This window comes from Ascaphus truei, chromosome 5 (genome assembly GCF_040206685.1).
Source record: "Ascaphus truei isolate aAscTru1 chromosome 5, aAscTru1.hap1, whole genome shotgun sequence".
NCBI classification, from domain to species: Eukaryota; Metazoa; Chordata; class Amphibia; order Anura; family Ascaphidae; genus Ascaphus; species Ascaphus truei.
Window position 1 is genome coordinate 260,261,674 of NC_134487.1, and position 25,742 is coordinate 260,287,415.

At 42.2% G+C, this 25,742-nt stretch overlaps 1 protein-coding gene across 5 annotated transcripts in view; it reads right to left on the minus strand.

The window, feature by feature from the left end:
• Window positions 1–25,742, minus strand: part of GABRA6 (gamma-aminobutyric acid type A receptor subunit alpha6) — a 180,611-nt gene that overhangs the window by 100,176 nt on the left and 54,693 nt on the right. For 4 of the 5 annotated variants that reach the window (XM_075601929.1, XM_075601931.1, XM_075601928.1 and 1 more), the window contains 3 exons: window positions 3,508–3,651; window positions 1,419–1,571; window positions 1,155–1,307 (listed from right to left, as the gene is read on the minus strand). In XM_075601929.1, the coding sequence (XP_075458044.1) occupies window positions 1,155–1,307; window positions 1,419–1,571; window positions 3,508–3,651 (450 nt within the window). The remainder of the gene's footprint in view (window positions 1–1,154; window positions 1,308–1,418; window positions 1,572–3,507; window positions 3,652–25,742) is intronic. The other variant, XM_075601930.1, reaches the window with a different exon arrangement.

Genomic DNA, 25,742 nt, shown 5'->3' on the forward strand with positions numbered 1-25,742 from the left:
TGTAAATATATTAACTGTAAAACAAAAAATGCTGTAATTATAATAAATAAATAAAAAAAATTCAATATAGGGATAATTATAGAAGAACAAAACAAGACAAACATTGACTGATTAAATGTAAGCAGCCTTACAATAGTTGATTGACAACAAAGACAACAAATACACTTTTGTTTTTAAATCCCTTTATTTGTAAAATTAATATATTTGATACGTTGGAAAATTAAATTAGAGATGTGCAAACCTTTTGCATGAGGCCACAAGCCATGCAGATACAATTGGGGCTCAAATAGAGTTCTCAAATGATTTGCAAAGCATAAAATCATTGTGCATCACTATTCATTTCATGTGCTAACTCCCATCCAGAGCCTGATAGGGATTTCTCTAGTTTGCTGGAGGACAAGGGGTACTGTCCTATTAGTGTGATCAAATTAGCTTATTTGCCATGTATACCTGTTTTTTTTAAAGGTATCACTACACATGTTGTATAGATAAGTGTTTTGGAACATGTACTGTATAAGTCAATGAATACTCCCCCCCAAAAGTAGTGTCCACCTCATCATGCTCCTTACACCCTCGCTCCCTCACCTCCTTCACCCCTCCTTCACCTCCTTCACCCCCTTACCCAGGGCCTGGATGAGAGTTTTTCGCATTCACTTAATGACTGACTCAGCTGCAATCCAATAAAGAAACTATGAATTGATGATTGAAATGTGTGATTTCATTTTTTTTAGCTCTTTAAAGTTAGGTGAAATAAATTGAATTTTTTTTAAACACCTCTATGTGGCAAGGTTTGAAAACACAGTGAAATAAAAAAAAGTATTCTAAAACTTTTCTGGGGCAATCACCAATATGACTCAGGTACATGCTGCACATTTCAGTGACATTTCTGCAGAAAGACTAATGGCCCATCGGATTAACACAGCAGGGTGGTGACTGCCCCAGATTTTCCAAGGCAAGTTTTAGAATAAAGGCTGGCGCAGCAGTAGTGATTAAATATTTTTGGCTTCAAATTCGATTTGTTTACACCTATTCATATACGATACTGGTTCTTGATTCTCTGACAACTGCTTTTCTAACCCTAATGTATATAGCTATACAGATGATCATGAAGTGTTTGCTATATTTCATAACTTCTATAAGATATATGACCCTACCAGCAACGGTCCTTGCAGGAACCGATTCTTTGTTGATCCAAAAGACAACTTGGGACAAAACCACAGTCATACTGCATGGGATGTATGTATGAATGATGTAGTAGCCTATTTTCCGTTGAAGGTAGAATAGGACTACTTGCTGTGAATATTCACCTACAACAAACAAACAATGTAATTTGAAATGATTGATAATGAAATGAGATTGCGAGCATACATGAGACGAAAAAACAGATCTAGCGACCAAGCACCAAACACAAGCCATACCAAAAACTGTTCTGGCAGGTACAGACTCCTTATTGATCCAAAATGAAACCTGAGAAAGAATGACTGTCATTATGCAGGGAATATATGTCTGTATCATAAAATAGCCCATTTTCCTCTGCAAGTGGAAATGCACTGTCATTACAATATATTCACCTGTAAAAAAGAAATATATAAGTTTTGTTTTTTCAAATTACTTCAAAAAGATGATATGGTTCTAAATATAATGATGTGTGTTAAATTAGATGAATATGTAATAAAAAACAACACACTTAAATATAGGTTAGACATTTCACAATATAATGTACAGTACTTTGTTTTGAACTAAATTAGGATTATAAATCAGTAGGACGTTATTTAAAGTGTCCTGTTTGTCCCCAGTTTGGATTTTTCTTTTAAAGTGACACAAATTACATTATGTCCATAAGGTTAGCAGTAATTAGAATCCATCCACCAATTTATTCAGGAACTTGGTACAGATGTAGTGAGACTTATTGTCTCCAGAGCAGCGGCTTAAAATATTTAAAGTCAAGGCTTTAGATAGTGCTACCATAGTCGGCCTGTGGAGAGACTATGCTTCCAGATTGGACCCACTGCAACAATAATCCTTGCCACCGGGGCAGTCACGGTCGTGTTATTGGCCCCATAGCTGAAAACAGGAAGTCTTGCTAAATCTGTAGGGTTGTAGTTCTCTAAATTTAAGTACAGAAGAGATCCAAGGCAGTGCAAGCATATTTATATAGTTAAAGCAGCAATCCACTTTACTACTAATAAAAAATATACATTTGCTTTTTTTTTAACATTTTCATTGTGCTTTTTGTTGCCTTTCGCAGTCTTTAGAAGTTTCTCCCTTTTTACATTCTCTATTGCATTCGGGAAATAAAAGGTCCTTCTGACAATTTGCTTCTTTGAAAAGTTCAAATGTGCGTTGTCATTAACAACGAAATGAAAACATTTTGCTATGGTCACAGTTGAATCTTCCAGTGCAATAAAAGAGCAGGTGAAATTCAACAACAACAAAAAGTTTATAAAAAAAACAAAAAAGCAAGATATAGATCAGCACAATGTGATTTATTAGTCTATAATTACTTGATTTTTTTGCGTATTGTTGCTGCTTTAATTACACAAAAGTCTATTAAATGCAATGTTTACAACTTTAATCAATACAAGGAAAACAAAAGACATAAAGACTTATGGGAACACTAACAATCCTCCTCACATTGATTGTTTTAATTCGGTTTGAAATACTTAACAGAATATAATATCGTTGTAAATTAACACTTGAGATGATATTTTGAATACATCAGCATCAATGTATTCAACTATGTCTCACGTGGTTGTCTCTGTGTGGATAAGCTTAACATTTTGTGTGTGGTTATAGGAGGAGTTAGATAGGAATTACCATATGGCGCCTATGTATGCCCATATTTACGGCATGGTGCAACTGTTTTCCATGAGACACAGTCCAGTGCTGGAAGACACTGTGTAGCCTATTAATTTGAATAGGTTATAAGGTGTCTTCTGGAATAGTGCTCGCTTAGTTCATGCACTCTAATCTCTTAAAAATGTCAGTTGTTTTGGTTCGTTGTTGTGGCAGGGACTACAATGTTAATATGTAGAATTTATTTGTCTAAAGTTTTTAATAAACTTAGACGCAAGTACTCTACAAGTGTGAATCTATTCAATAAAATACATCTATAAAATTAGTTTGCTAAGGTGAAAATAGCAAAATTATGATTTTCAGGTATAGAAATCTCATGGAAATGGTGTGTATTTACTACTAATAGTGCCAGAAAATGTGGGACTAATGAACTACAAACATGTTTTGACAGTTAGTAATAGAATATAATGGAGAGCACGTAGCACTTGTATTTGTAAAATCAGTTGTGGTGGCTTAAGACAATTAAACTGTTGAGTATGCAATGTTTTCAGATAATGATTCATAATCTTGATCTGTAAATACAGATAAATGTGAACCTTCTAATAACACAGTGGTGAGCTAACAGCATCAGCCCATAAGAGTGAAACTGGAAATAGAACTACATTTCTTGTGTCAATAGTCAAAAGTTCAAATCAATATATACAGTATTACCTGTATTGGATTTCATTGTTTCACTAGAAACTGTTTGTCCAATTAAATCATATTGGAGAAGACTTGAAGATTCTTTGGGTACTTCAACAGAATACAGAGGTCCCTTTTTCCAAGTATAAACGATTTCACTTTTAGGATATGCATCTGTGTATAAGGTCATAAGCAACACATAGGTAGACATTAAAGTTGGTCAGCTGTAAAACATCATAGTAGAATATCATAAAAGTTGAAAATTCACATTGGTGTATACATATGATTAACATATTTTTTTACAATATACTCTTTCTGAAGACTCCACCATTGCCTCTCCTCACATAGTTTCAGTACATACATATGTAGCAAGACTTACTGTCCTCGATACCATGACAAAGTGAGAAATTCCACCTGCTGAAACACTTTGTGCACCACGGTCTAGCTATTGGCAGCCATTGGAATCACATCCCGTGGTTTTGTGGGCTTTGTTTATTTAAGTGCAGTTCAGTATGTGTCCGGCAGATGGCACAGTGAATATCTTTGTCCATTCCTGCGGTGAGGCTATTGAATGGCACAAGAACTCAATAGCTGTTTTTAAACTTTAACTGATTTCACTGGTTGGCAATTGTTCATGTGTAAACTAAATTATTTTTCTCTATTGTATCTTCTAAACATAAGACACATCATTTTTTTCATAGAGACATTTGGGGATACCAGAGAGAGGGAAAGATGGAGACAGCTTTGTTTTGGACACTATTTATTTATGTTCATGCAATACCTCCTCATGTTGTTTATATTGTACATTGTTAGTTAAGAGTTAGTGAGAGTTCAGGGTTTTCTGTATATTTTGTTTAATTAATAAATAAATATATTTTTACTGTGAAAACATAATCTTGAAGTTCTTATGAATAACAAGTAGTAAGAAATTTTTTATTGTGTGTGCAGTAAATAAAAGTACAACAATATAACATATATTAATAACCAAAACATGTATAACTTAACTACAAAATAACCATAGCCCACTCACCTCCATCCATTAGTCAGTATTAACTACAGCATATTGGGATTCATTTATATGTAGCCTAGGCCTCCGGCTACTATCTTTCTTTGAGGCCCTAACAGCATAAGTCCTGGTAAGTACCGGCTCTGTGAGGGATAAACTCTTTCATAAGGCATAACTTGTCATTGCAGTCTGGATGCACTGCTATTGTATCCAGGGGCGGTCCCAGCAACAACCTGAGGGTGTCATCCTTGGGAGGATACTGGTTGGGTTACATGAACTAAATGTGATGCCTGTCAGTGTCAGACCTGACCTGTTATGGGGCAGGGTTACAAGTCACTCCCTTGTGGTACATAGGTACATGTGGTACCCCTGTGGAGTGGGAGCACAGATTACCCTAATACCATCATGGGTAAAGGAGCTGGGGAAGAGGCTTGCAGGGTCCTCAAAACTTGTGGATACTGGCTCAGGGATTGTGCCCACTATGAACATGCATTGTTAAGAATATAGACAAGCTGGACTATATTTTATGGCTTGCTTTCATTGAATATTATTGGAATGCCAGTGTGGATCATCCTGTCTGCACCATGATCCTCACTGGCTGGAGGTGCTGAAGCATGCAAGACCAGTACTGAGAACCTGTCCTGATGTCTCCACATACCAATGCAGGGTTTCTCAAGGCCTCCTTTTCCACCTCACAGGTTTGCACCACACCAGAACACACAGAAGCTGCATGATCTCACTCAGGGTGGGGGAACAGGTGCTACAGATGGAGGCACTGCTGAGATGCATTACATTAGGACAGGTTTATGCATCAGGACAAGGACATATGTTCATTAGGACTGTGCTTTAGAAATCTAGGGGGTGCAGGAGACGGGGTATGTGCACTACCCTCTGTGCTGTATAGATGGCAGGCTTCTTAGGAGGGGCAAGTTGGTCCCTCTGTTTGAAGAGCTGCACTATACTGTGAAGATTGGATGTGGGGATGTGAGGAAGGTGGGGGTCACCCAGTGGCATGTGTCAAGTCCCAAGGATCATAAGCCAGGCACAGGAACCATAGCAGCCATTTTGTCTGTTCTAACATTCTGAGTGTAAGAAGTATGTGAGCTGTATGCAGGAATGTTGGTTTGTGCAGTCGCTCCCAACAAAAATCAGCCCCAACTAATTCTCAGAAATAGACAGTGGTCTGACACTCAAGGACATGTGACAATTGAGATAGTTGCCACTTCCCTTATCTGACATCTGTGCAACCAAGGCTGCAAAATGCTTACTGTTCAAGCAGAAAACCACAACCCCTAGATGTCAGCAGAAATATGTAGAGTAAAGGTTAGCTGGCATAATATATAGAATTTAGTTTGGATAAGGTTTTTTTTAGCATTATTTTGTATAATTTCTGTATTTTTCCATTTTCTAAGCCAGCCCCTTCTGGAGGGGCGTATTACTCAATGGCAATGTATATAATGTATAGTCAGTAATTTTTCTGGCAGAGAGATTTTTACAAAAGCTGTCTCCCTGTGTTGATTGTATACAATAAAAACTTATTTGATTATTCTAAACCCTAATATAGTATTGTATTATTTTTACCACTTTCACAGTTGGGGCCCGAATAGGGACCTCAACATCTCGGAACCTGGAATCCCGGAATTATCTTTAGCGAGGGTCTGCCGTGCGGTAACCTAAACTACGAAGGAAGGTGGGGACAGCTCTCCGATACGTCGGCTGGGAGGTTGTTGCTTAACCGCGCCTCCTTCTCTCTCCTGGATTGGATGCCTGTGCCCACCAGGAGGAGGAGCTGGGTGTGTATAGCCCAGAAATGCCAGATGAGAGGAGCTCAGACTCATGAGGATTCTGTTACTGCCAGTCGTGTGTGAAGCGGCTCCATTGTCTAAAAGCAAAATGGCCAATGAATTTGGAACCATCCACGAGTTGACCGGCGGGGTCTTTTGATCTCCCATTATGATGAAACCCTTCTTCTGTGTGTCTGCCCTCTATGCAACTGACTGGGGCAAGCACTGCAGATGCTAACCCAATGTGCAGCCTGCCATGTCCCTTATCTTCAGGCCAAACCGGTGAGGCACGATTGTACTTCCACCAATATGGACACCGATGAGCTGAGAACCCTCTACACCTTGGGCAAAAGCTGATTGTGCTGGCACGAGGATTTTCGGGCATTGCCCAAACTAATTTCTGGCTATGGTATACGAGTTGTTCTACCCAGAGCTCTAGATGACTTCTTCCGATCCTTGCACGGGCCTGACGTTTTGAGTCCAAATTGTGGAGTAGCCTCTCTATGCCAAGTGGTGGAGGGGACGTTCCCTTCTCGACCCTACGGCGTGGTTAGAGGTCTTCAGTGATTTAACTGCTGCCATATTGGGGCCGGAGTTGTCCATGATCTCGGCCGTATCAATGTTGGAGCCGTCAATTCCTCTGCTGGAGGACCACGAAGAAAGCCCACCTGCCTTCTGTGAGATACTCCGTGCACCATCTCCACCTACCCGTTCCACGAAGTAGGATGCTGCCGAGGTGACCTCTGCTTCCGGTTCGTCGGACTTCAAGACCACGACCATCTCTGAGGTACCGGTTTGGGCCTCCCATGCTCCTGACGGAGGTCAGACCACTAGTCCCCGAGATTGACACCTGCTCCACGATGGAGGTCCGGGACTTCGATCCTTGCTGGTCCCAAGCCCAGGAATCTGCCACCCAGTACATGCGAAGGAGATAGGAGATGCGCGAGGCCCGTGACCACACTGCTGCCTATATAGTGTATTCTGAGAAGGCTCGTGGAGGAATTCCACCAGGTAGTTCCAGTCGGTACTATCTCCTCCTTTGCCACCACTGTGCTGATTCCGTCTCTGCGACCCAGGGTAGTTGAGCAAGTAGAGCCGTCTGACCGGATGGACTCCCAGGATGTCGCTCTCTCTCCAGTGAGTGATCGGTCCTCTATGGACTCATTGCTTCTGCATTGCAGGGAGAGAAAAGAAGTAAAGGACTACCGAGAGCAGCAGCCGTTGCTGCGGCAAGGTGCATCACTGCTCGGGGTCATTGCCAACTGAGCACTGCCGGGACTATGAATACTCTTATTGCTCAAACAGGGGAGGTCTTCATAGGTCCTCGGTCCAGAGACTCTAAGGTGCCCATCCTACCCCAATCTGCCCGGTTATCTGATACTGACCCCAGCCCTAGTTTTAAACAAATGAACCCTTGGCCCTTGTTACCCGTGGGTTCTGTGGCTCCAAGGAGCAATGCTGGTTCAATGCTGGATAAAATGTATAAGGGGTATGTGTCATCTAAATAGGATCCGATTTGTTCTAGAGGAGGGTGACCGGGTACAATGCTGGTGGGAGGAGGGTCAGCTCATGGACGAAGAACAGGCTGAAATAATGCGTCAGAAAGCTAATAAGTCTGTCGTAGAAAAGCTTTCATCTGTAGATATAGAGGATTGCCCTCTGACATCTTTATTGGATAGGTCTCTGTACTGTGTTCTGCATGGTACGGCAGTGGGACATGGTTTAATGAAATTCCGCCGAGCAGAAAAGGTACTCTAGCAGCGTTTTAGGAAATGGGGTTTGAATACTCATATCTCCCAGAATCTCTTAAGAGGAGCGCTGAAGCCCATCGGGATGAGTGGGTCAGAACCGCCATCCTAGAATACCTGGCTAATAGTACAAAGGCTTAAAAGTCCTGCGAACAGGACAGGCAAATTTCTGGTAAAGTTTTGGGTGGTGGAGTGTAACATACATCTAGATCGGGTGGAATACAGATGCAATGGCCTTTATCCAATAATTTTGCGGGTTGTATTCCTTTGCATACCCAGTCATGGTGCGTGATTTCTTTACATTTTCTCACGTTAAGACGCACGTTTACTAGTGTTCTGATCGAGTGCAGAAAATTGCATTTTAGCATTGTCTGCAATACCGTCAAGAAACTCAAGTAGGCGATCGCGAGTTGTTGTCTTAAAAATCTAATAGCAATTCAACCGGTCTTTTATTTCCTTACATTACATCAAGTGTGTGTAATTTTAAAATTAATGTAACAAGTTCATACAGTACATGGGAAAGAAGTCCTATCTGAGGCTCCTTAGCCATACACAAATCCTCGAATTGTACCAATCTGTAGAAGATTACAAATATGAATGCACACAACAAAAAGTATTTTTAACAAATTATATGTTTTATTTGTACAGGATAATAAAGTTAAAATGAATAATACAAAAATACAACGTCGCCTCTTCTTCCGAATGTAAAATGTTTATTCCGCGTATGCGTGTACAGTATGTCAAATTGTAACCTGGTTAAAATGCATATGTGTGTCATCACATTTCTGCGCATGCGTGTATGGCAAATTGGAACCTTGTTGCAACGCATATGCGTGTCATCTCATTTCTGCGCATACATGTATGGCAAATTGGAACCTTGTTGAAACTCATATGCGCCCAGACTTTCAGGCACTGAACCGGCAGGGGGTCTGGCATGACAAGTGGGGAAAAGATGGCGTTTGTCGCACATGCCCAGTTGCTATGCTGAAGCTGCCAGTGCCAGGCTACTCAGGACTGACAGCTCGAGGATAGGGGGGAATATTTGGTTCCCACGCAGAGGTTGGCTGCAGAGTTTAAAGATAGGAATGTTAACCATATAAGAACCTGTGCAGCCCATCATGAAGGAGATTTATCTAAGATTTATCATCCAGTGAAAGATCCATCCTATAACAAGACTTAACAGCATAACTAGTAAGTGTATTTTTCGTTGGAATTGTAAATCAAGCTGTGCATGTTCATTCTTTAAATAAATCACAATTTATTTTATCTCTTGGTTTGCTCAATCAAAGGATCCAGTTATTTTGGCGTAAAAAGTATTGGTCTCCCGTGACACTCCCCCACCCCTAATCCATTGTACTGCTCTTCAGAGCACTGGGCCATGGCTGTAGCCTAATGCAAACAAAAGAAAATGTGGTTTGGGGATTAAGCAAACAAAAGGCTACATCCACTCCCCACGTGAAGCCACTACTACTTATGCAGTAATAACAAGTTTCTGATGTAATTTTTTTTCGAACAGGGAAAAATCACTTAAATAATTGCACAGTTATCCTGCAAATCAATATTTGCTGCAAATTACCATATCCAAAAGGAATGGTAATAAAGATGCAAAGAAGAAAATTTGCCACTATTGTCCTTGAAAGCATCTGTACACCAGTACAACCAACACCATCTTGGACTTATGATATTTATTTGTGCAGTCAGAACCAGGGACTAGCACTTTCTAGTAAAGGTACGCATCAAAAAGTGGAGGAGCATTGTGCCACCCATCCCATCCCATCCCATGACACATTCAAAAGCTCATATATTAATTATTGTGCCCAGCATGGTAAAAAGAAAGCCAATATTACTATTAGGGAAAGAAAGCCCCTTAATAAGTAGAAATGGCTGGACTGGTCCAAATCCCATTCCCGGTCTTGTCGTTCAAAATGTGATGATTGGATTATTTAGAATTCCTTCTGTAAAGCTTGGTTTCTCCGATTTTGAATTAATTAAAAGAAAAAATTTGCCCATCTCTATTAATACACCTCTCTCGGTGGGCCCCCCTTCTCACCAACGTTTTACAACTCTATCCTACTCACTTTAATCCTCACCCTATGTATTATGCTTCAGAACATCGAGCTACAGCTGTAGCTTAATGGTAACAAGAAAAATGTTGTGTGGGAATAAAGGAAACAGAACCTGCCCTTTCTAAATTATTGCTTGGTTGTTCAAAAGGCACACTGTAAGGGACTCAAGGAGTTAAACTCCCTTTACAGGGCAGGAAACTGCACTGGTGTCAGGTCACCCACCTGAGCTGGGAGGTGGATATAATTAACTTCAGATTGAGCAAGGACTTATAGGGCATGAAGTTGCCTGCACAAGTGAGAGACTGTTTTTCCCCAGAGAGAGGGGAAGTGAAACTTCTCCCAACCAGGAGGGACCCTGGTTGTTCTGAACCCTAGGAATGTAGGACGCATGCCTGCAGTGTCCAGCTGGGAATACCACCCACGATAAGGATTGCAATGGACTGGACACAATCTTCTCCCCAGAACTGGCATTCCTGACTTGCTGAAGGAGCTACATAGAGACCCTGTGAATGAATCCCTGCAACATACCAGATAAGAACTAAAAACTATACTGCTGTGCCTAAAGACTGTTTGTTTGCATATGATAGTGCATGTTTTGGGCTGTCAACCAGCTTAGCTGGTGGTCCGTTCGAAAGGACTGAAGTAGTAAGTTAGTTTCCCTAAAGGGAATAGGTGCTTATTTTATGATGTGGGACAGGGACAGTGCACTTAATGTTTAGTTTATTTGTGGAGAACAAAACACTACAGTTAAACTTTACCTGCTGTCTTAGCGTCTTACTGAGCTTGTCTACAGCCTGCTCCATCACACACAGATCCTGCATTATACAACTTACAGAACAGTAGCTTTAAATAGCTGCAAAGGAATGTTCCATTCTTGAACCACACTGTGACGTTAGGGGGTAGCCATTATTCATAATAAAGGTGAAGCCCAACTGGTTACCCCTGACAACTGTGGGTCCCTGGCAGCTACATAGCACCAGAAGCCAGGGACAATTTAATGTATATGAAAAACCTGACCTGTTTTGGGTTTTACATGTTCCCCTGTCCCTAGTAAACATGAAACTTCGGGAGTGGGAGTTTTAGGTGGGATACTTGGGGTAAAATGTATTTATCGTGTTTGCAGGAGTTCGGGGAAAAAAGTTGCCGGTGGTCCCATAATTCTCCTGATGTGCAGGCATGATTTGCGGGTGAGCAACATGAATTACACCGGGGCTACACAGTGTCACACAGCGTCCCTCAGAATCCTTGTTGTCGAGCCCAAGTATCCCAGACCCATTTACCACACAGGTATAAGGTTCCCCAAGATATATAAGTATGTTAAAACGGTGTTTTAATGTTTAATACAAACTGTACTAATGTCTATACAGTCAGCCCGGGCATCTACATAGGTGCCGGGATGTCTGCATAGACATTGGAGTTCAAAGGAGGGAGGATGTCCAGAGATGGGAAAACTGTTTGGTGAGCGGGGAAGGGAGATATGCCAGTTCCGGAGAACAAAGGATACCCAGTTGGGACAAATTTTGGACTGCCAGACCTGGTGCAGCCTGCCTAGTGGGTGGCAATGTGTTGGCTGGGGGAAGATGCTGCTTATAGACACGTTTCCCATTGGCCAATTCATATTTCCCGCTTGCCCGGCTTTTCGAGCGAGCTTGGCAAAACCCCTCCTCTGATGTCAGCAGCCAGACGAGCCCCTATTTAAATTGGCTGCTGGGGAATTTTCCACGCTCTGATTGGTCACCACTCCTACTTCCATGTTAAGGATAGATTAGCAGAGGGAATTTAAGGAGACTGCTGAGACAGGGAACCAGACATTCTATGGCTTGAGCCGGAGATGCAAAGGTGGGCTATTCAAAGTTGCTCTGTTGCGAATAGCAGAGCATCCGGCTTCTTTTTGGAGCTAAGAAAGCCTGCCTAGCTGAGGCTAAGTCAGACGCGAAGTCAAAGTTCTGAAAATAGAACGTAGCGGTCGAGGTTGGTTATTCAACCCGAAAAAGAGTACCAGGAAGCCGGGAGGATTTCCTGGTCAAGGTAAGCCTTCCGAAGCAGGTGCCCTGTACCTATTTAAGCCTAGTTTTCACCCCCAGACCTCCATTAAGTGTGTATTTTACTTGCATTTTGTATTTCATTTTGTGTATAATAAACAACATTTTATTCCACTTCCTTGTTTTTGCCTGGTGAATGATCCCGGTTAAAAGGTGTTAAAAGTGCTGGTCTCCCGTGACACACACACCTTTATATTTTTCAGTAAATAAGAATATTGACATCACTCTTTCACCACGCACTCACCAGGCACTGCAGCCACATTAATCATGAAGCATGGGAACACCCCAAGACCTCCCCCTGGGCATCACTGACTGAGCTGGGTATGAAATGTCATCTGCCTCTGTAATAAATAATCGTGTAAAAAAACATTCTTGCAATACACTTTATACATGCAATGGATAGGACCATTATCGCTCGACATTACTCTGAGTGTGGATTGGGTGATTAGTAACATGTTTGAATAGAACGTAGAGTACTGGGCCATTTCCCTCTGTCTGTCATTCCTTACCAAAAGTTCAAACCTGAATAAGCCATCCACACCCCATCAGTTGTCGATACTAGTGAGCTTTTCTCAAAGTCCTTCCTATTTGTGCTCAGAATACTTGGCCCATATAAGATTCTTAAGCAAATAACCTTGATAATGGTACAGCTGGAACCTTTCCTACCATCCGACCATCCGCGGAAAATTCTAGAGCACATCAGGGACACTCCACAGGAAAGTCTATAGCAGGCTGTAATAGCCCATCGGATTAACACAGCGGGGATCCCTGCATTTGAATGGGACTCGCCCTGTGTGAATCCTACCGGGCTGCACATGTCTGTAAGAGTCCCCATTTACCTTGCGGGACTGTGCTGCAGCAGGAATCCTAGTGGTGAGTCGCAAGAACATTTTCAGGGTAGGGGTATGACCATAGTAGTGTGCTTCAATGCATCTGATAATCTTACCTGATTCCTGGGTGCATCTTTGGGGTATCCTGTAACTCAGGAACCCCGCTACATAGCCACAATCTGCAAAGACTTTCTCTGTCAAACCCACTCTGAAAGTCATAGCCTAGCAATCTACTGGTCCCAGCACCCCCGGAAAGGTAAAAACGCAGAAATTCTTTATTATCGCATAATTTTACACACAGTCACAGTAATGCATTTACAACAGTCAGGTCCAAGAGCTGACACTATAGGACCCAAAAACATGGATCAGGTGCAACCAAGTGTGTTTAACCTTTATTAGTGAGCCTGGTTACCCTTTCACTGTCACAAACGCTATATTAATGAAAGGGTTAACCTCTCCCACTACCCACCTGACAGGCCTAACCACTCACTCTAGGGCAACTACTCCTTCACCAACTCCCTCTTCTCCCAATAAACTTTACAGTACAAACACTAATATAATACATTGAACAACATATCCCATGAGGATTAACACAGCAGGTGTCCCTGCTTCTAAATGGGATTTTTGCATTGTGAATCCTACCAGACCACATCAGTCTGTAAGAGATGCGCAGTAACAATAGATTGAATCAGTTACTTTTTCTGCGCACCTCTAACAGGTGATCATGTGGCTTTTATTTTATTTTATTAACACAGTATTGAAGCAAGGGGTCTCTGGAGCTGATCCGCATTAATTTCAGCTCCGGTGACCCCCTACTTTCTGAGTTACAGGAGAAAGGTGCCGGTACCTCTTCCATGTTCAAATGTCCCACATCATGTGACCAGGACTTTTAAACAATGAAGAGAGATACCGGCACCCCATACTGAGCCCTGTAACTTGGGAAACAGGGGGTCCCTGGGGGCCAAAATGTATGCAGTTCAGCTCCAGAGACCCCCTGCTTCAATACTATGTAATTGAAATAAAAGCATCTTTATTACCTTTGCGGCTAGCAACTAAGGCAATAAAGGGGTTACACTTCAGTACCTTGTTTATTGAGGGTAGAGAAGATGGGTGAAGGGGTAATTGCTCTAGGATGGGTGGTTAGCCCTACCAGGAAATTTGCAGGCGGGTTTAACCCATTCAATTAACTTAACGGCAGTAACCGCTATGATAATGAAGAGATTAACCCCTCCCACTATGCACCAGAGTGGCCTAACCACCCATCCCTTTGCAACTACCCCCTTCACCCACCTCCTCTACCCCCAATAAATATTAAAATAAAACAAAAAAGAGGACATGGAGTCCAATCATGGTGCAACAAAATATTCCGCAGGTATAACATGTAGTAAGTCCCATAAGCCACGGACATCAATATTCATATTCCTGGGTATATGTGTGAAACAGAGCTGATCCAGAGAAATTGACATCAATTGTCATCCCAATATAAAGTTCATGAACATGTGACTGCCGATTATTGCTTAAAACCTAGAGTGGGATTTATAGGGTACTAGGGGGGGACATTGCCAAAGGCAGACGGTCCCCTTTAAATCAACCACACTCAGATAAAGTCACAGAACAGTATAAATGACATAGTCAAAGATCAGCCAATAATACCACAGTCCACTCACTGTTAATGTTGACAAACAGCAGGAAATCCGTGTAGGCGTGCATCCAGCTTGATTGAAGATCAGAAGAAAAAAGCCTCTAGGGAGGGAAGTGGAGCACAGCGCAGGGACAAATGGCAGGAACCAGCACACCATAGGTTAAAAAACTCCTTTATTGGTCGACAAGGGGAGACACCAAGAAAAGGGAGCAACCACCCACTCTGACGCGTTTCGGGCTAGGCCCTTTGTCAAAGAGTATGCCCCAATTACAAAAAACACATACTTATATACACAAACTCTAATTACCTAAATTAATCGCATCCTCCGGTATCAGTGACATCAGCAGAACCAGCCGAGCATCTCGCGAGACTGCCTGTCTAGCCGGAGCCCCAGGAGACAAACCAACAAGAGCATACTGCGCCACCTATCCTGGAGGACACGTTAATACAGGCTACAACATGTAGAATATCCCGAGTGTGGCCGTAACCGGAAGTGACATCACAGGGACCAATCCTAGATCTCACGAGACTCCCAGACTCACTGGTGTCTCTAAGAAACAAGGAAAAGTCCCACAGCGCCATCTACCTCAGAGGAGACACCAGGACACACACTAAACCCATACATATACAAAACCAGCAGTCTCACATTGCCATAGAGACCCTAATAACATGTGTCTGTACATTAAAGACATAACGAACTCATAAGAAAGTGAGAAAGAATATAAAAGGAAAACTAAAAAAAGTTATAGAATAAACATAACATGCTAAGTGAACATGTATAGGTCATAACAAACCCTAATTGCTTTGAAAAAATAAAAGTAAAAAGGGATAAAAAAGGTGGTTGACAGAGAAACATATATGGATTAAAAACCTTGATTAAACATATATTATATATAAACTGCTAATGATACTGACACAAAGTCTCTCTGTATAACCAACATAGAGATGGATATTCATCCGACTACTTCGCGACTACACAAAACGTATATACACTTACTATGATTCATTATTTAGTAATCTCAATGAAAATAGTCATATCAAATGTATATAATTTATAAGACTTAGAGATATAGAACCCGATACTATAACATATATAAAATGACAAAATGGCAAATATTCAACCACCGCATAGCAACCAGGAGAAGGAATAATAAACATCAATAAACTCAGCGAGGGATGAACACCATAATCACCGGGACAAAAAATGCTTAAGTTCCCAGTCCGTGTTCATCCCTCACGGAGCCATCGATCCCAAAGAGTGTATCCAGAACATTTCTCTGCGGTTAAGGATATTCTCCCTATTTCCACCTCTGACAGGTGCCTTGATAAACTCAAGAGCTGAAAAAGAAAAACTATTAATCCTGCCAGAGGGACACGCAGAGAAATGTCTAGAGACAGGATATTTGTCATCCTTCTGTTTAATAGATCTCAAATGTTCTGATATCCTTAGATTAAGAGGGCGTATCGTCCTCCCTATATATTTGCTGCCACAGCCGCACTTTAACATGTACTGCTGCGACACACTTTATTCGAGCAAATACCCAGTATTTACCTGGCAGATACCTGGAATGCGCCGCTCCTCACCTCTGACAAGCCCCGTTGCATTTGCCTTCCCAGCCTGGGTTCATGCCTGGCTGACGGGCGGCTGATCTGTTAAATGATAATGATTAGGATTTAATAGGCTGCAATGCTTCGTGTGTCTACCAGATGGCATAAATTCATGAATTGTAATGCAGTATATATATATATATATACTGTGCAGTATTGCAGCCAGCGGGAATAAAATGCTTCAATCCCTGCCTGGAAAATAACTCAATGCACTCGGGCAGAAAACAGTCACAAACCTCAATACACCCGGGTAAACCCGAATTCGTGGGACTAGCCGAGCTCGAATAAAGTGTGTCGCCAGTGTATACGACATAATTGGAATTACATGTGATCAATGATTGGATCCTTAAAGTTTCTCTAGTGTACACATTTTTTAGACTTTTAAGTGGAACTGCATATCTGCACATATTACAATTTCCACATTTCTTAAAACCCCTAATCCTAGAAGTAACATTAGTCTTATCACAGGTCTGCAATAAACTAGGTGATAGATAATGTCCCAGGGTCTTGGCCCTTCTAAAGACAAATTTTGGTGGTATATCGACATAAGTCTTAAGTTGTTCATCAAGCTTAAGTACATTCCAGTGTTTCAGAATAATGTTACGAATTTGTCTAGACTGTCTACTATAAGTAGATATGAATAGAGGTGTAGAGTCCTTGGAGAATCCATCTTTTGTCTTCCTATTAGATCTTAACAAAGCTTTCCGGTCCATTTGTAAAGCATTGTCATAAGCAGAGTCTATGTTAGACTTACTACAGCCCCTTGACAGAAATCTGTCTTTGAGATCAGCAGATCTGTCAATAAAGGCTTGTTCAGTCAAACAGACTCTGATAAGGCGTAGAAATTGTGAGTTAGGTATTCCCTTAATTGATGCAATTGGATGTGCACTCCTGGCCTGGAGAAAGGAATTGCGAGAATTAATCTTACGATAGAGGTCAGTTTGAACATTACCATCCATATCGACATAAAGACAGACATCTAGGTAATTAATACGGTGTCTGTTTGATTCAAATGTGAATTTTAGATTGTATATATTTTTGTTAAGGTAGTCAATAAACAAAACCAATTCTATATTACTACCTCTCCAAATCAGAATCAAATCGTTGATGAAACAACGGTAGAATATAATATTTATACGATATGGATTGTTGTCCCCAAAAATAAATAGAGTCTCCCAAAAGCCCATAAAAAGGTTAGCATATGATGGGGCAAAAGAAGTGCCGATAGCCGTTCCCCGTGTTTGAAGAAAATAAGTGGTATCAAAAAGAAAATAATTGTGATGTAACAAGAATGTAATTGCCTCCATGATGAAGATAATTTGTGCTGGTGAAAGTGAAGATTTATCCAAAAAGAACTGTGTGGCTTGAATCCCTTGTACATGACTAATACTAGTATATAGTGATGTGACATCTAAAGTCACCCATGTATAATGTGCACACCAAGTGAAAGTGGAAAGAGTGTTCATTAAATCTGAAGAATCCCTAAGATAGGATGGGAGTTTGTGAACAAGTGGCTGTAAAAAAGAATCCACGTACCTAGATAAACCATCTCCCAAAGATCCAATTCTAGAAATGATAGGTCTACCTGGGGTATTAGTAAGGGATTTGTGGATCTTTGGGAGATGGTGAAAAATAGGTACAATGGGGTGTGAAACATTAAGAAAGGAAAACTCGTTGTCGTCTAGAACCCGCAATTCCTTTCCCAGGTCAATAAGAATCAAATATTCCACAAGAAAATTTTTGGTCGGATTAGATCCAAGTTTCTGATAGGAACTCTGATCACCCAATTGGCGTAAGGCTTCTAAGATGTACTTATCAACATGTTGCACGACTATGGCCCCGCCTTTATCAGCTTTTTTAATAATTAAGTCTTTGTTCCTTTTCAGATTCTCTAGTTCAATAAGTTCTTCTTTAGATAAATTATTTAAACCAACAGAAGAACAGGTGAAACCCCTTGCCAGGAGCTGTAGATCCCTCTCTACTAGCCTTTCAAAGCTTTGGAGGTAGGGTCCCTTATTATAGGTGGGGTAGAATATGGATTTATTCTTGAAGGATGAATGTTGTGTACCCACCATAAATAGAGATGAATCTACATCACCAGGATCATCAGAGTTCTGTGTCACCTGTTCTTGTAATAGGTCCTCAAGATCCTGTAGAACAGCTTGTTCTGAAAAGGAAGTATGATGTTAACCCATCTATGAGTCTTTCTTCCTTTTCAGAACAAGCTGGTCTTCAGGATCTTGAGGACCTGTTCTTCTGTTGGTTTAAATAATTTATCTAAAGAAGAACCTATTGAACTAGAGAATCTGAAAAGGAACAAAGACTTAATTATTAAAAAAGCCGATAAAGGCGGGGCCATAGTCGTGCAACATGTTGATAAGTACATCTTAGAAGCCTTACGCCAATTGGGTGATCAGAGTTCCTATCAGAAACTTGGATCTAATTCGACCAAACATTTTCTTGTGGAATATTTGACTCTTATTGACCTGGGAAAGGAATTGCGGGTTCTAGACGACAACGAGTTTTCCTTTCTTAATGTTTCACACCCCATTGTACCTATTTTTCACCATCTCCCAAAGATCCACAAATCCGTCACTAATCACCCAGGTAGACCTATCATTTCTAGCATTGGATCTTTAGGAGATGGTTTATCTAGGTACGTGGATTCTTTTTTACAGCCACTTGTTCACAAACTCCCATCCTATCTTAGGGATTCTTCAGATTTAATGAACACTCTTTCCACTTTCACTTGGTGTGCACATTATACATGGGTGACTTTAGATGTCACATCACTATATACTAGTATTAGTCATGCACAAGGAATTCAAGCCACACAGTTCTTTTTGGATACAGTACAATAATGGTCAAAGTTCTTATTATCCAGATCAATATAATAGCGCATTATCCTATTAAAAATAAAACATTATCCAGCCAGCATATAGTAAATAAAAGTTGTACGTACCCCTGCTAGGATGAATGCCATCTTCGTCCTCCTCGTCTTCAGTGAGTACCGACGGTAAAATAAAAAGAAATACAAATTACTGGCCTGTAAACCTTTAATCACCTTAGTGGTTTTTAATCACTATGGCAAACCACATGGGTAGCCTAATCACGCTCCCCAGGGCAACTACCTCAACCCCCTCTACCCATTGATTGTCACTGTGGTAAACCATGCCCAAAATAATGGCATGGATTTCCACTTTGGCAATGAATGGGCAAGCTAAAACATTTGCCAAAAATGCATTGATAGTCAGTGTGGTTATCTATTCTCTCAAATGGGCATAGATAAACACTTGCAAGTCAATGGGCATCCTAAAAAATATACAATTAAATAAAATCCAATTCATATGTTTCTTAACTTTGCCGGGATAAACATTCACCCTCCTCATCAAATGGCTGCAATGATCCTCAGCAGCATGATTTGAAGAAGTCCATGATCCGCAGTTGCTTGATGTGGTGTCTCCGGCAAGTACAGTAGTTCTACTTTCTTTTCTTCTTTCTTTTCTTCTTTCTTCTCCAACAGGTGCAGGAGATCCTGATGCTACAGCGTCTTGGGATCAAATGACCTGACATGCCTTACATAAGGCCTGTGATGTCACATTTGACTGACAAATGGTACATAACCAATCCAATTGGTGGATGTACCATTTGAAGTAATTCCATTTTTTTAATTATGTGATGTCATCTTAAAGGGAGGGAAGGCAGCCAATCAGGTAGCATATGCTTCCCTCCCTTTAAGATAATGTCACTTCAGAAACAAAAATGGATGCCATCACATGGTACATCCACCAATTGGATTAGTGGATGTACCATATGATGCTATTCCTTTATTGGAGTGATGTCATAAAAAATAGAGGAAGGCATGCTACCTGATTATTTGTCTATATAAAAGCAGGGAAGCAAACCAAAGTTATGTCTTTACCAAGAATAAAACAAATACACACACTATAATAAAATATACAGTATCAAATTACTACAGTATTTTATAAAATTAATATTATACTAGTGCACTATACAGTTACTTACTCTGGAGTTGTTCTGACCCAGTTGATTAAACTGTCGATAATGGATATCTCAGATGCACTGTGTTTTGGGCTGATGTCTTGAAAGAACTGGTAACCTCATATGAAGTATTCAGTAATGTAAGGTGTTGCAATAATGACCTCCTGGAATTAGACTTTATCCATGATACCTCAAGATTCAATAAAAATGGTGCACTGTTTAGTTGATGGGAAAAATGACAGTCATGTTAAGGTTCTAGTTCAAATCTAGAGATTGTCCCTTACACATGAACCTTGAGTTGATGCTTTGGTCTTGGTTTCAGGGATAATCCAGTTTGTTTCTGAATGCTAGAGTCCAAAATTGTTCCAGGACAACAGATGTTTCATCAGAAAATAAAACATCCTTAAACTTTTCTCCACTCTCAATCCATGCACATGCTTGGTCACCTCTTTTAAGCTTGTTAACATCCATTATCATGAGATACGCTCTGCAATAATAATAAAAAGTCAATCAAAGGGGAATATGGTACAATTTTAATGCATATCACTTGTGCAGAAACAAACTGTACAGTACAGCACTTTACCTCATCAATCCAAAGGTCCAAAGGTGCTGGACACAGACACTTGAAAATCATGCTTGTGATACAGAATTTACCTAGCCTTTGCACAACTCATTCATAATTTTTAATGCTGATCTTATCCACCAACCCAATTGCTTCACTGTGAAAAGACAAAATGATAAAGATGAAAAAGAGTACAGAGGCATATTGTACATTACATACTATATGAAACGCACATGAGAGGAACAACTGTATTCAGTAGTTAACTTACTCTGTCGTGATCCTGTGGACCATCTTATGAGCCTTTGTCTTTCATGAGCATGATTAGTGATGGGCGATATTTTTAGTGTTTTTTAATCCGCCTTGGACCGTCCGGTTCCTTTGGCCCAGTGATGTAAGCTGATCAGTCCCAAAAAGCCAAATCTGTAAAAGAGGCTTTAATTTTTTTTAAAAACAGGTTTGAAGCATTGGGTCTCGGGAGCTGAACCTCAGTGATTTCAGTTCAGGGGACCCCTTTGCTTTCCAAGAAACTTACCTCCATGGGAATGCCAGTATCTCGCTGCTGTTTAAATGTCCCGGTCACGTGGGACAATAGGAAGCCGTTCCTGGGACATTTAAACTGTATAGAGATACCTGCAGCACCTATGTAGGCGTGTATATTGGAAGGAGGGGTTCTCGGGAGCTGAAATTAATGGAGTGCAGCTCTGGAGACCCCAGTTTCAAACATATATTTAAAAATATATAATTTTTATCACCTATTCCAGGTTGGCAATAGCTCTGTATTTCCTATATATATAATGATCAATATATTAGCCATTATATACATTGGCAAGATAAGCTAAACAAACCTAAAATAGATGATAAATTAGTCATTAAAATACATTACAGTACATACAGTAGTAACCCCTTAGTCACGCACAGGGTCCACGCATCATGGGTTTCCATGACTAGTTGACCAGAAAGATCTACAAAGGGGTTAATATAAACACTACCTACACCCATTGGCCACCTTTGTGCAATGCTTTACTCACCATTAAGGTAACAAAGGGCTTAACCCTTCTCGCCAACCCCCCTAACCATCCCCCCTGGGAAAACTACCCCTTTCACCCACCTATCTACTCCTCTACTACTACCCCCCTGCCAAAATGGTGTCATCCAACATCGCAGACTCAGACTCCACCCCCGGATAGTGGCGCCCACTGACTGTGCACGGAGCTCGCACATGACACGTGCGCCACGCCCCCAAGCTCCGTGTCAAGATCCACTAGCTGCCAAACAGCTACACCTGCTCAAAAAAGCATGCATTAGCTGCACAAACAGCTGCACGTGTTCTTGGAAGCCTTAGACCTATCATGGCTGACATGGGGCCGCACCCCCACTCCACCCCCTTAGGGGCTGGCTGATCCTGCCTATATATGCTCACCAATGTCACAGGAACATTGGCTGAGCATAGAATCTTGTTACCTGTGTTCACCCTTGCTGTTCCTGCCTTATTCCTGTCCTGTTGCTTTGTTCCAGTTGATCTTCTGTGTACCGAACCGGCTTGCTTTGACTACCCCAACCTCTGGCTCCTGATCTTGGCTATCTCTGACTCCTCCCTCCTCTCTAATCCTGAACTCGGCATTGTACCTCGACCACTCTCCACTCTCCAACCCTGACCTCGGCAAAAGTACCTTCTATGCTCCTAATATCTCCTACGTTGAACTCGGCAAGTATAAAGACTACTCTGATCTCTACATCCCTGACCCGGCTGCCAAGGCAAACCTACACTCTGGACGTGGCCTCCGTGCCTGTGGCTGGTGTTTGTTACTACTCCTATCTCAGTACCGGGGTCTCGTCTTGTTTGTGGTGAGCACAACGTGACAGTATGCTCAGCCCCACAAACATAGACCCCGCTGAGGTGGAAGATGTGGTGGCATCTCATGCCACCATGTTCACTAAACTGGAGAAATATCTTGAGCAGTCCGACCGTCACCTAGACTCCCTACAGAAAGACCTCCAGACCCTCTCTATACAAGTGCAACAATCCAGCACACCCACCTTCCCTACTCCACAACCCACACCACTGTCTATCCTCATACCATCTGAACCATGACTCCTCATGCCTAACCGGTACTCCGGGACCCTTTAGAATGCCGTGGCTTTTTGAATAACTGCTTAATTCAATTTGAGATTACACCCTCCCGGTTCCTGACCCCAATGTCAAGAGTAGCATACATTATCTCCTTGCTCACGGGCGATGCATTGGCGTGGGCCTCTCCTATCTGGGAGCAGATAAGAGACCTTACTCAAGACATCGGACAATTCACCAAGGAGTTCAGACGTGTCTTTGACACCCCAGGGTGTAAAATAACTGCAGCGTCCTCCCTTTTTCATGTTTCCCAGGGCGATAGTCCGGTGGCCCTCTCTTCCACCTTATGGCAAGGACTTTCGGAACCCCTGAAAGACAAGCTCGCCGCGCAGGAGAACCCAGCGGACCAGGAAGAGTTCATCGCAGTCTGCATATGGGTAGATCAACGTCTGCAGGAGAGGAAAGCCGAGCGTTCACGGAACCGTCAGGTACCCGCCAGGTCTTCACTTTTTCACTCCTTCGTTCCAGAGACACCTATGACCGAGGTCCCAGAACCCATGCAGTTGGGTGGCAACAATCTCTCCTTCTCTGAGAAACAACATCGCCGAACCTTCGGCCTGTGCCTCTACTGCGGCAATTCGGGCCACCTAGCCCTCCGCTGCCCACTCAAGTCGGGAAATGACAGACTCCAACAGAGGCCTAGTGGAGCCCCCATGGGAGTACTTTCCAACTGATTCCTGTATCCTTTCAGGCTCCGGGCCTCGCGGTGAGCGAATCTGCCTTAATCGACTCTGGTTCTGGAGGAAATTTCATAGACCAGGAATTCGCCACAAGGAACAACATCCCATTGAAAAAAAAAAAACCCCGGTGGGATTGCAGGTCATTGATGGACGTCCCCTGCAGCTGGCCTTCATCATCCTACAGACCGCGGAAATCTCCCTGGTGTGCGAACAGACCCACAGTGAGAACATCACCTTAGATCTACTCACCATCCGCCGAGATTATCCTGGGCCTTCCTTGGCTACAACGCCACAACCCACTCATTAACTGGGTCAAGCAAAGACCCATCTCTTGGAACCAACAATTCTCAGCAACATGCGGAGTTCCACCTCAAAAGATCTACAGCATGAAGACCTCAGAGGAGCCACAAGACTTTTACCAAACGTATACACAGAATTCAGAGACATATTCGACAAAGTCAGGTCAGAGGTACTTACCCCCCATCGATCCTTTGATTGTCCTATAGATCTCCTGCCCAGTTCTAACTTGCCTAGAGGGCGCTCTTACCCTCTTTCCCTCCCAGAGACCAAAGCTATGTCCGAATACATCCAGGAGAACCTACAAAAAGGGTTCATCAGGAAATCCTCGTCACCGGCAGGGGCTGGATTTTTTTTTGTCAAGAAAAAAGATGGTACTCTAAGACCCTGCATCGACTACCGAGGACTAAACAAGATCACCATAAAAAAACGCTACCCACTACCATTGATATCAGAGCTGTTCGACCGTCTCCAGGGATCCACCATATTCACCAAATTGGATCTCCGTGGTGCCTATAACCTAGTAAGAATCCGTCAAGGAGACGAATGGAAAACGGCATTCAACACAAGAGACGACACTACGAATACCTGGTCCTGCCGTTCGGCCTGTGCAATGCCCCAGCGGTCTTCCAAGACTTTGTAAATGAAATATTCAGAGACCTGCTGAACAGATTCGTTATTGATTACCTGGACCATCTCAGAGCACATTAACCAAGTCAAACAGGTACTTCTACACCTTCGTCAGCACCACCTCTACGCCAAACTGGAAAAATGCAACTTCCATCAAAAATCCACTACCTTTTTAGGATACGTCATATCTGATTCTGGGCTTTCCATGGACCCCTGCAAACTGAAAGCCTCCGTGGACTGGTCGCTCCCCACGTCTCTCAAGGGCATCCAGAGGTTCCTAGGGTTTGCCAATTACTACAGAAAGTTTATCCACAAATTCTCTTCCATTGTCGCACCCATCACGGCTCTCACCAAGAAAGGAGCTGACGTTGTGTCCTGGCCCCCTGGAGCTATCCAGTCCTTCAACGCCTTAAAGAAAGCCTTCATCTCTGCACCCATACTGATCCACCCCAATCCCAGACAACCTTTCACATTGGAGGTAAACGCATCAGACATCGGAGCCGGAATCATTCTGTCACAGAGAGGATCACCGTCTTCCAACCTACACCCATGTGCATTCTTCTCTAAAAAATTCTCATTGGCACAGCAAAACTACGACGTGGGCAATAGAGAACTACTAGCTATCAAACTAGCCTTAGAAGAGTGGAGACATCTACTGGAAGGAACAGAGAGTCCCATTGCAATCCTCACCGATCACAAGAACCTCGTGTACTTGGAAAGCGCTCAACGACTGGGAGCCCATCAAGCCCGCTGGTCCCTATTCTTCTCTCGTTTGAATTACATCATATCATTCATACCCGGTTCCAAGAACGTAAAGGCAGACGCCCTTTCCCGCCAGTTCATATCAGAGAACAAAACCGAAGCCAAATCAGAGACCATCCTGACTACCAGGTTCATCATCTCCGCCAACACATTTGACATAATTGATGACAACCTGCTGGATCAAACTAACATTCCGGAAGGTCTGGAGGTCCCGGATGGATGCCTCTTTGCATCCACAAATGTCACAGGAACATTGGCTGAGCATAGAATCTTGTTACCTGTGTTCACCCTTGCTGTTCCTGCCTTATTCCTGTCCTGTTGCTTTGTTCCAGTTGATCTTCTGTGTACCGAACCGGCTTGCTTTGACTACCCCAACTTCTGGCTCCTGATCTTGGCTATCTCTGACTCCTCGCTACTCTCTAATCCTAAACTCGGCATTGTGCCTCGACCACTCTCCACTCTCCAACCCTGACCTCGG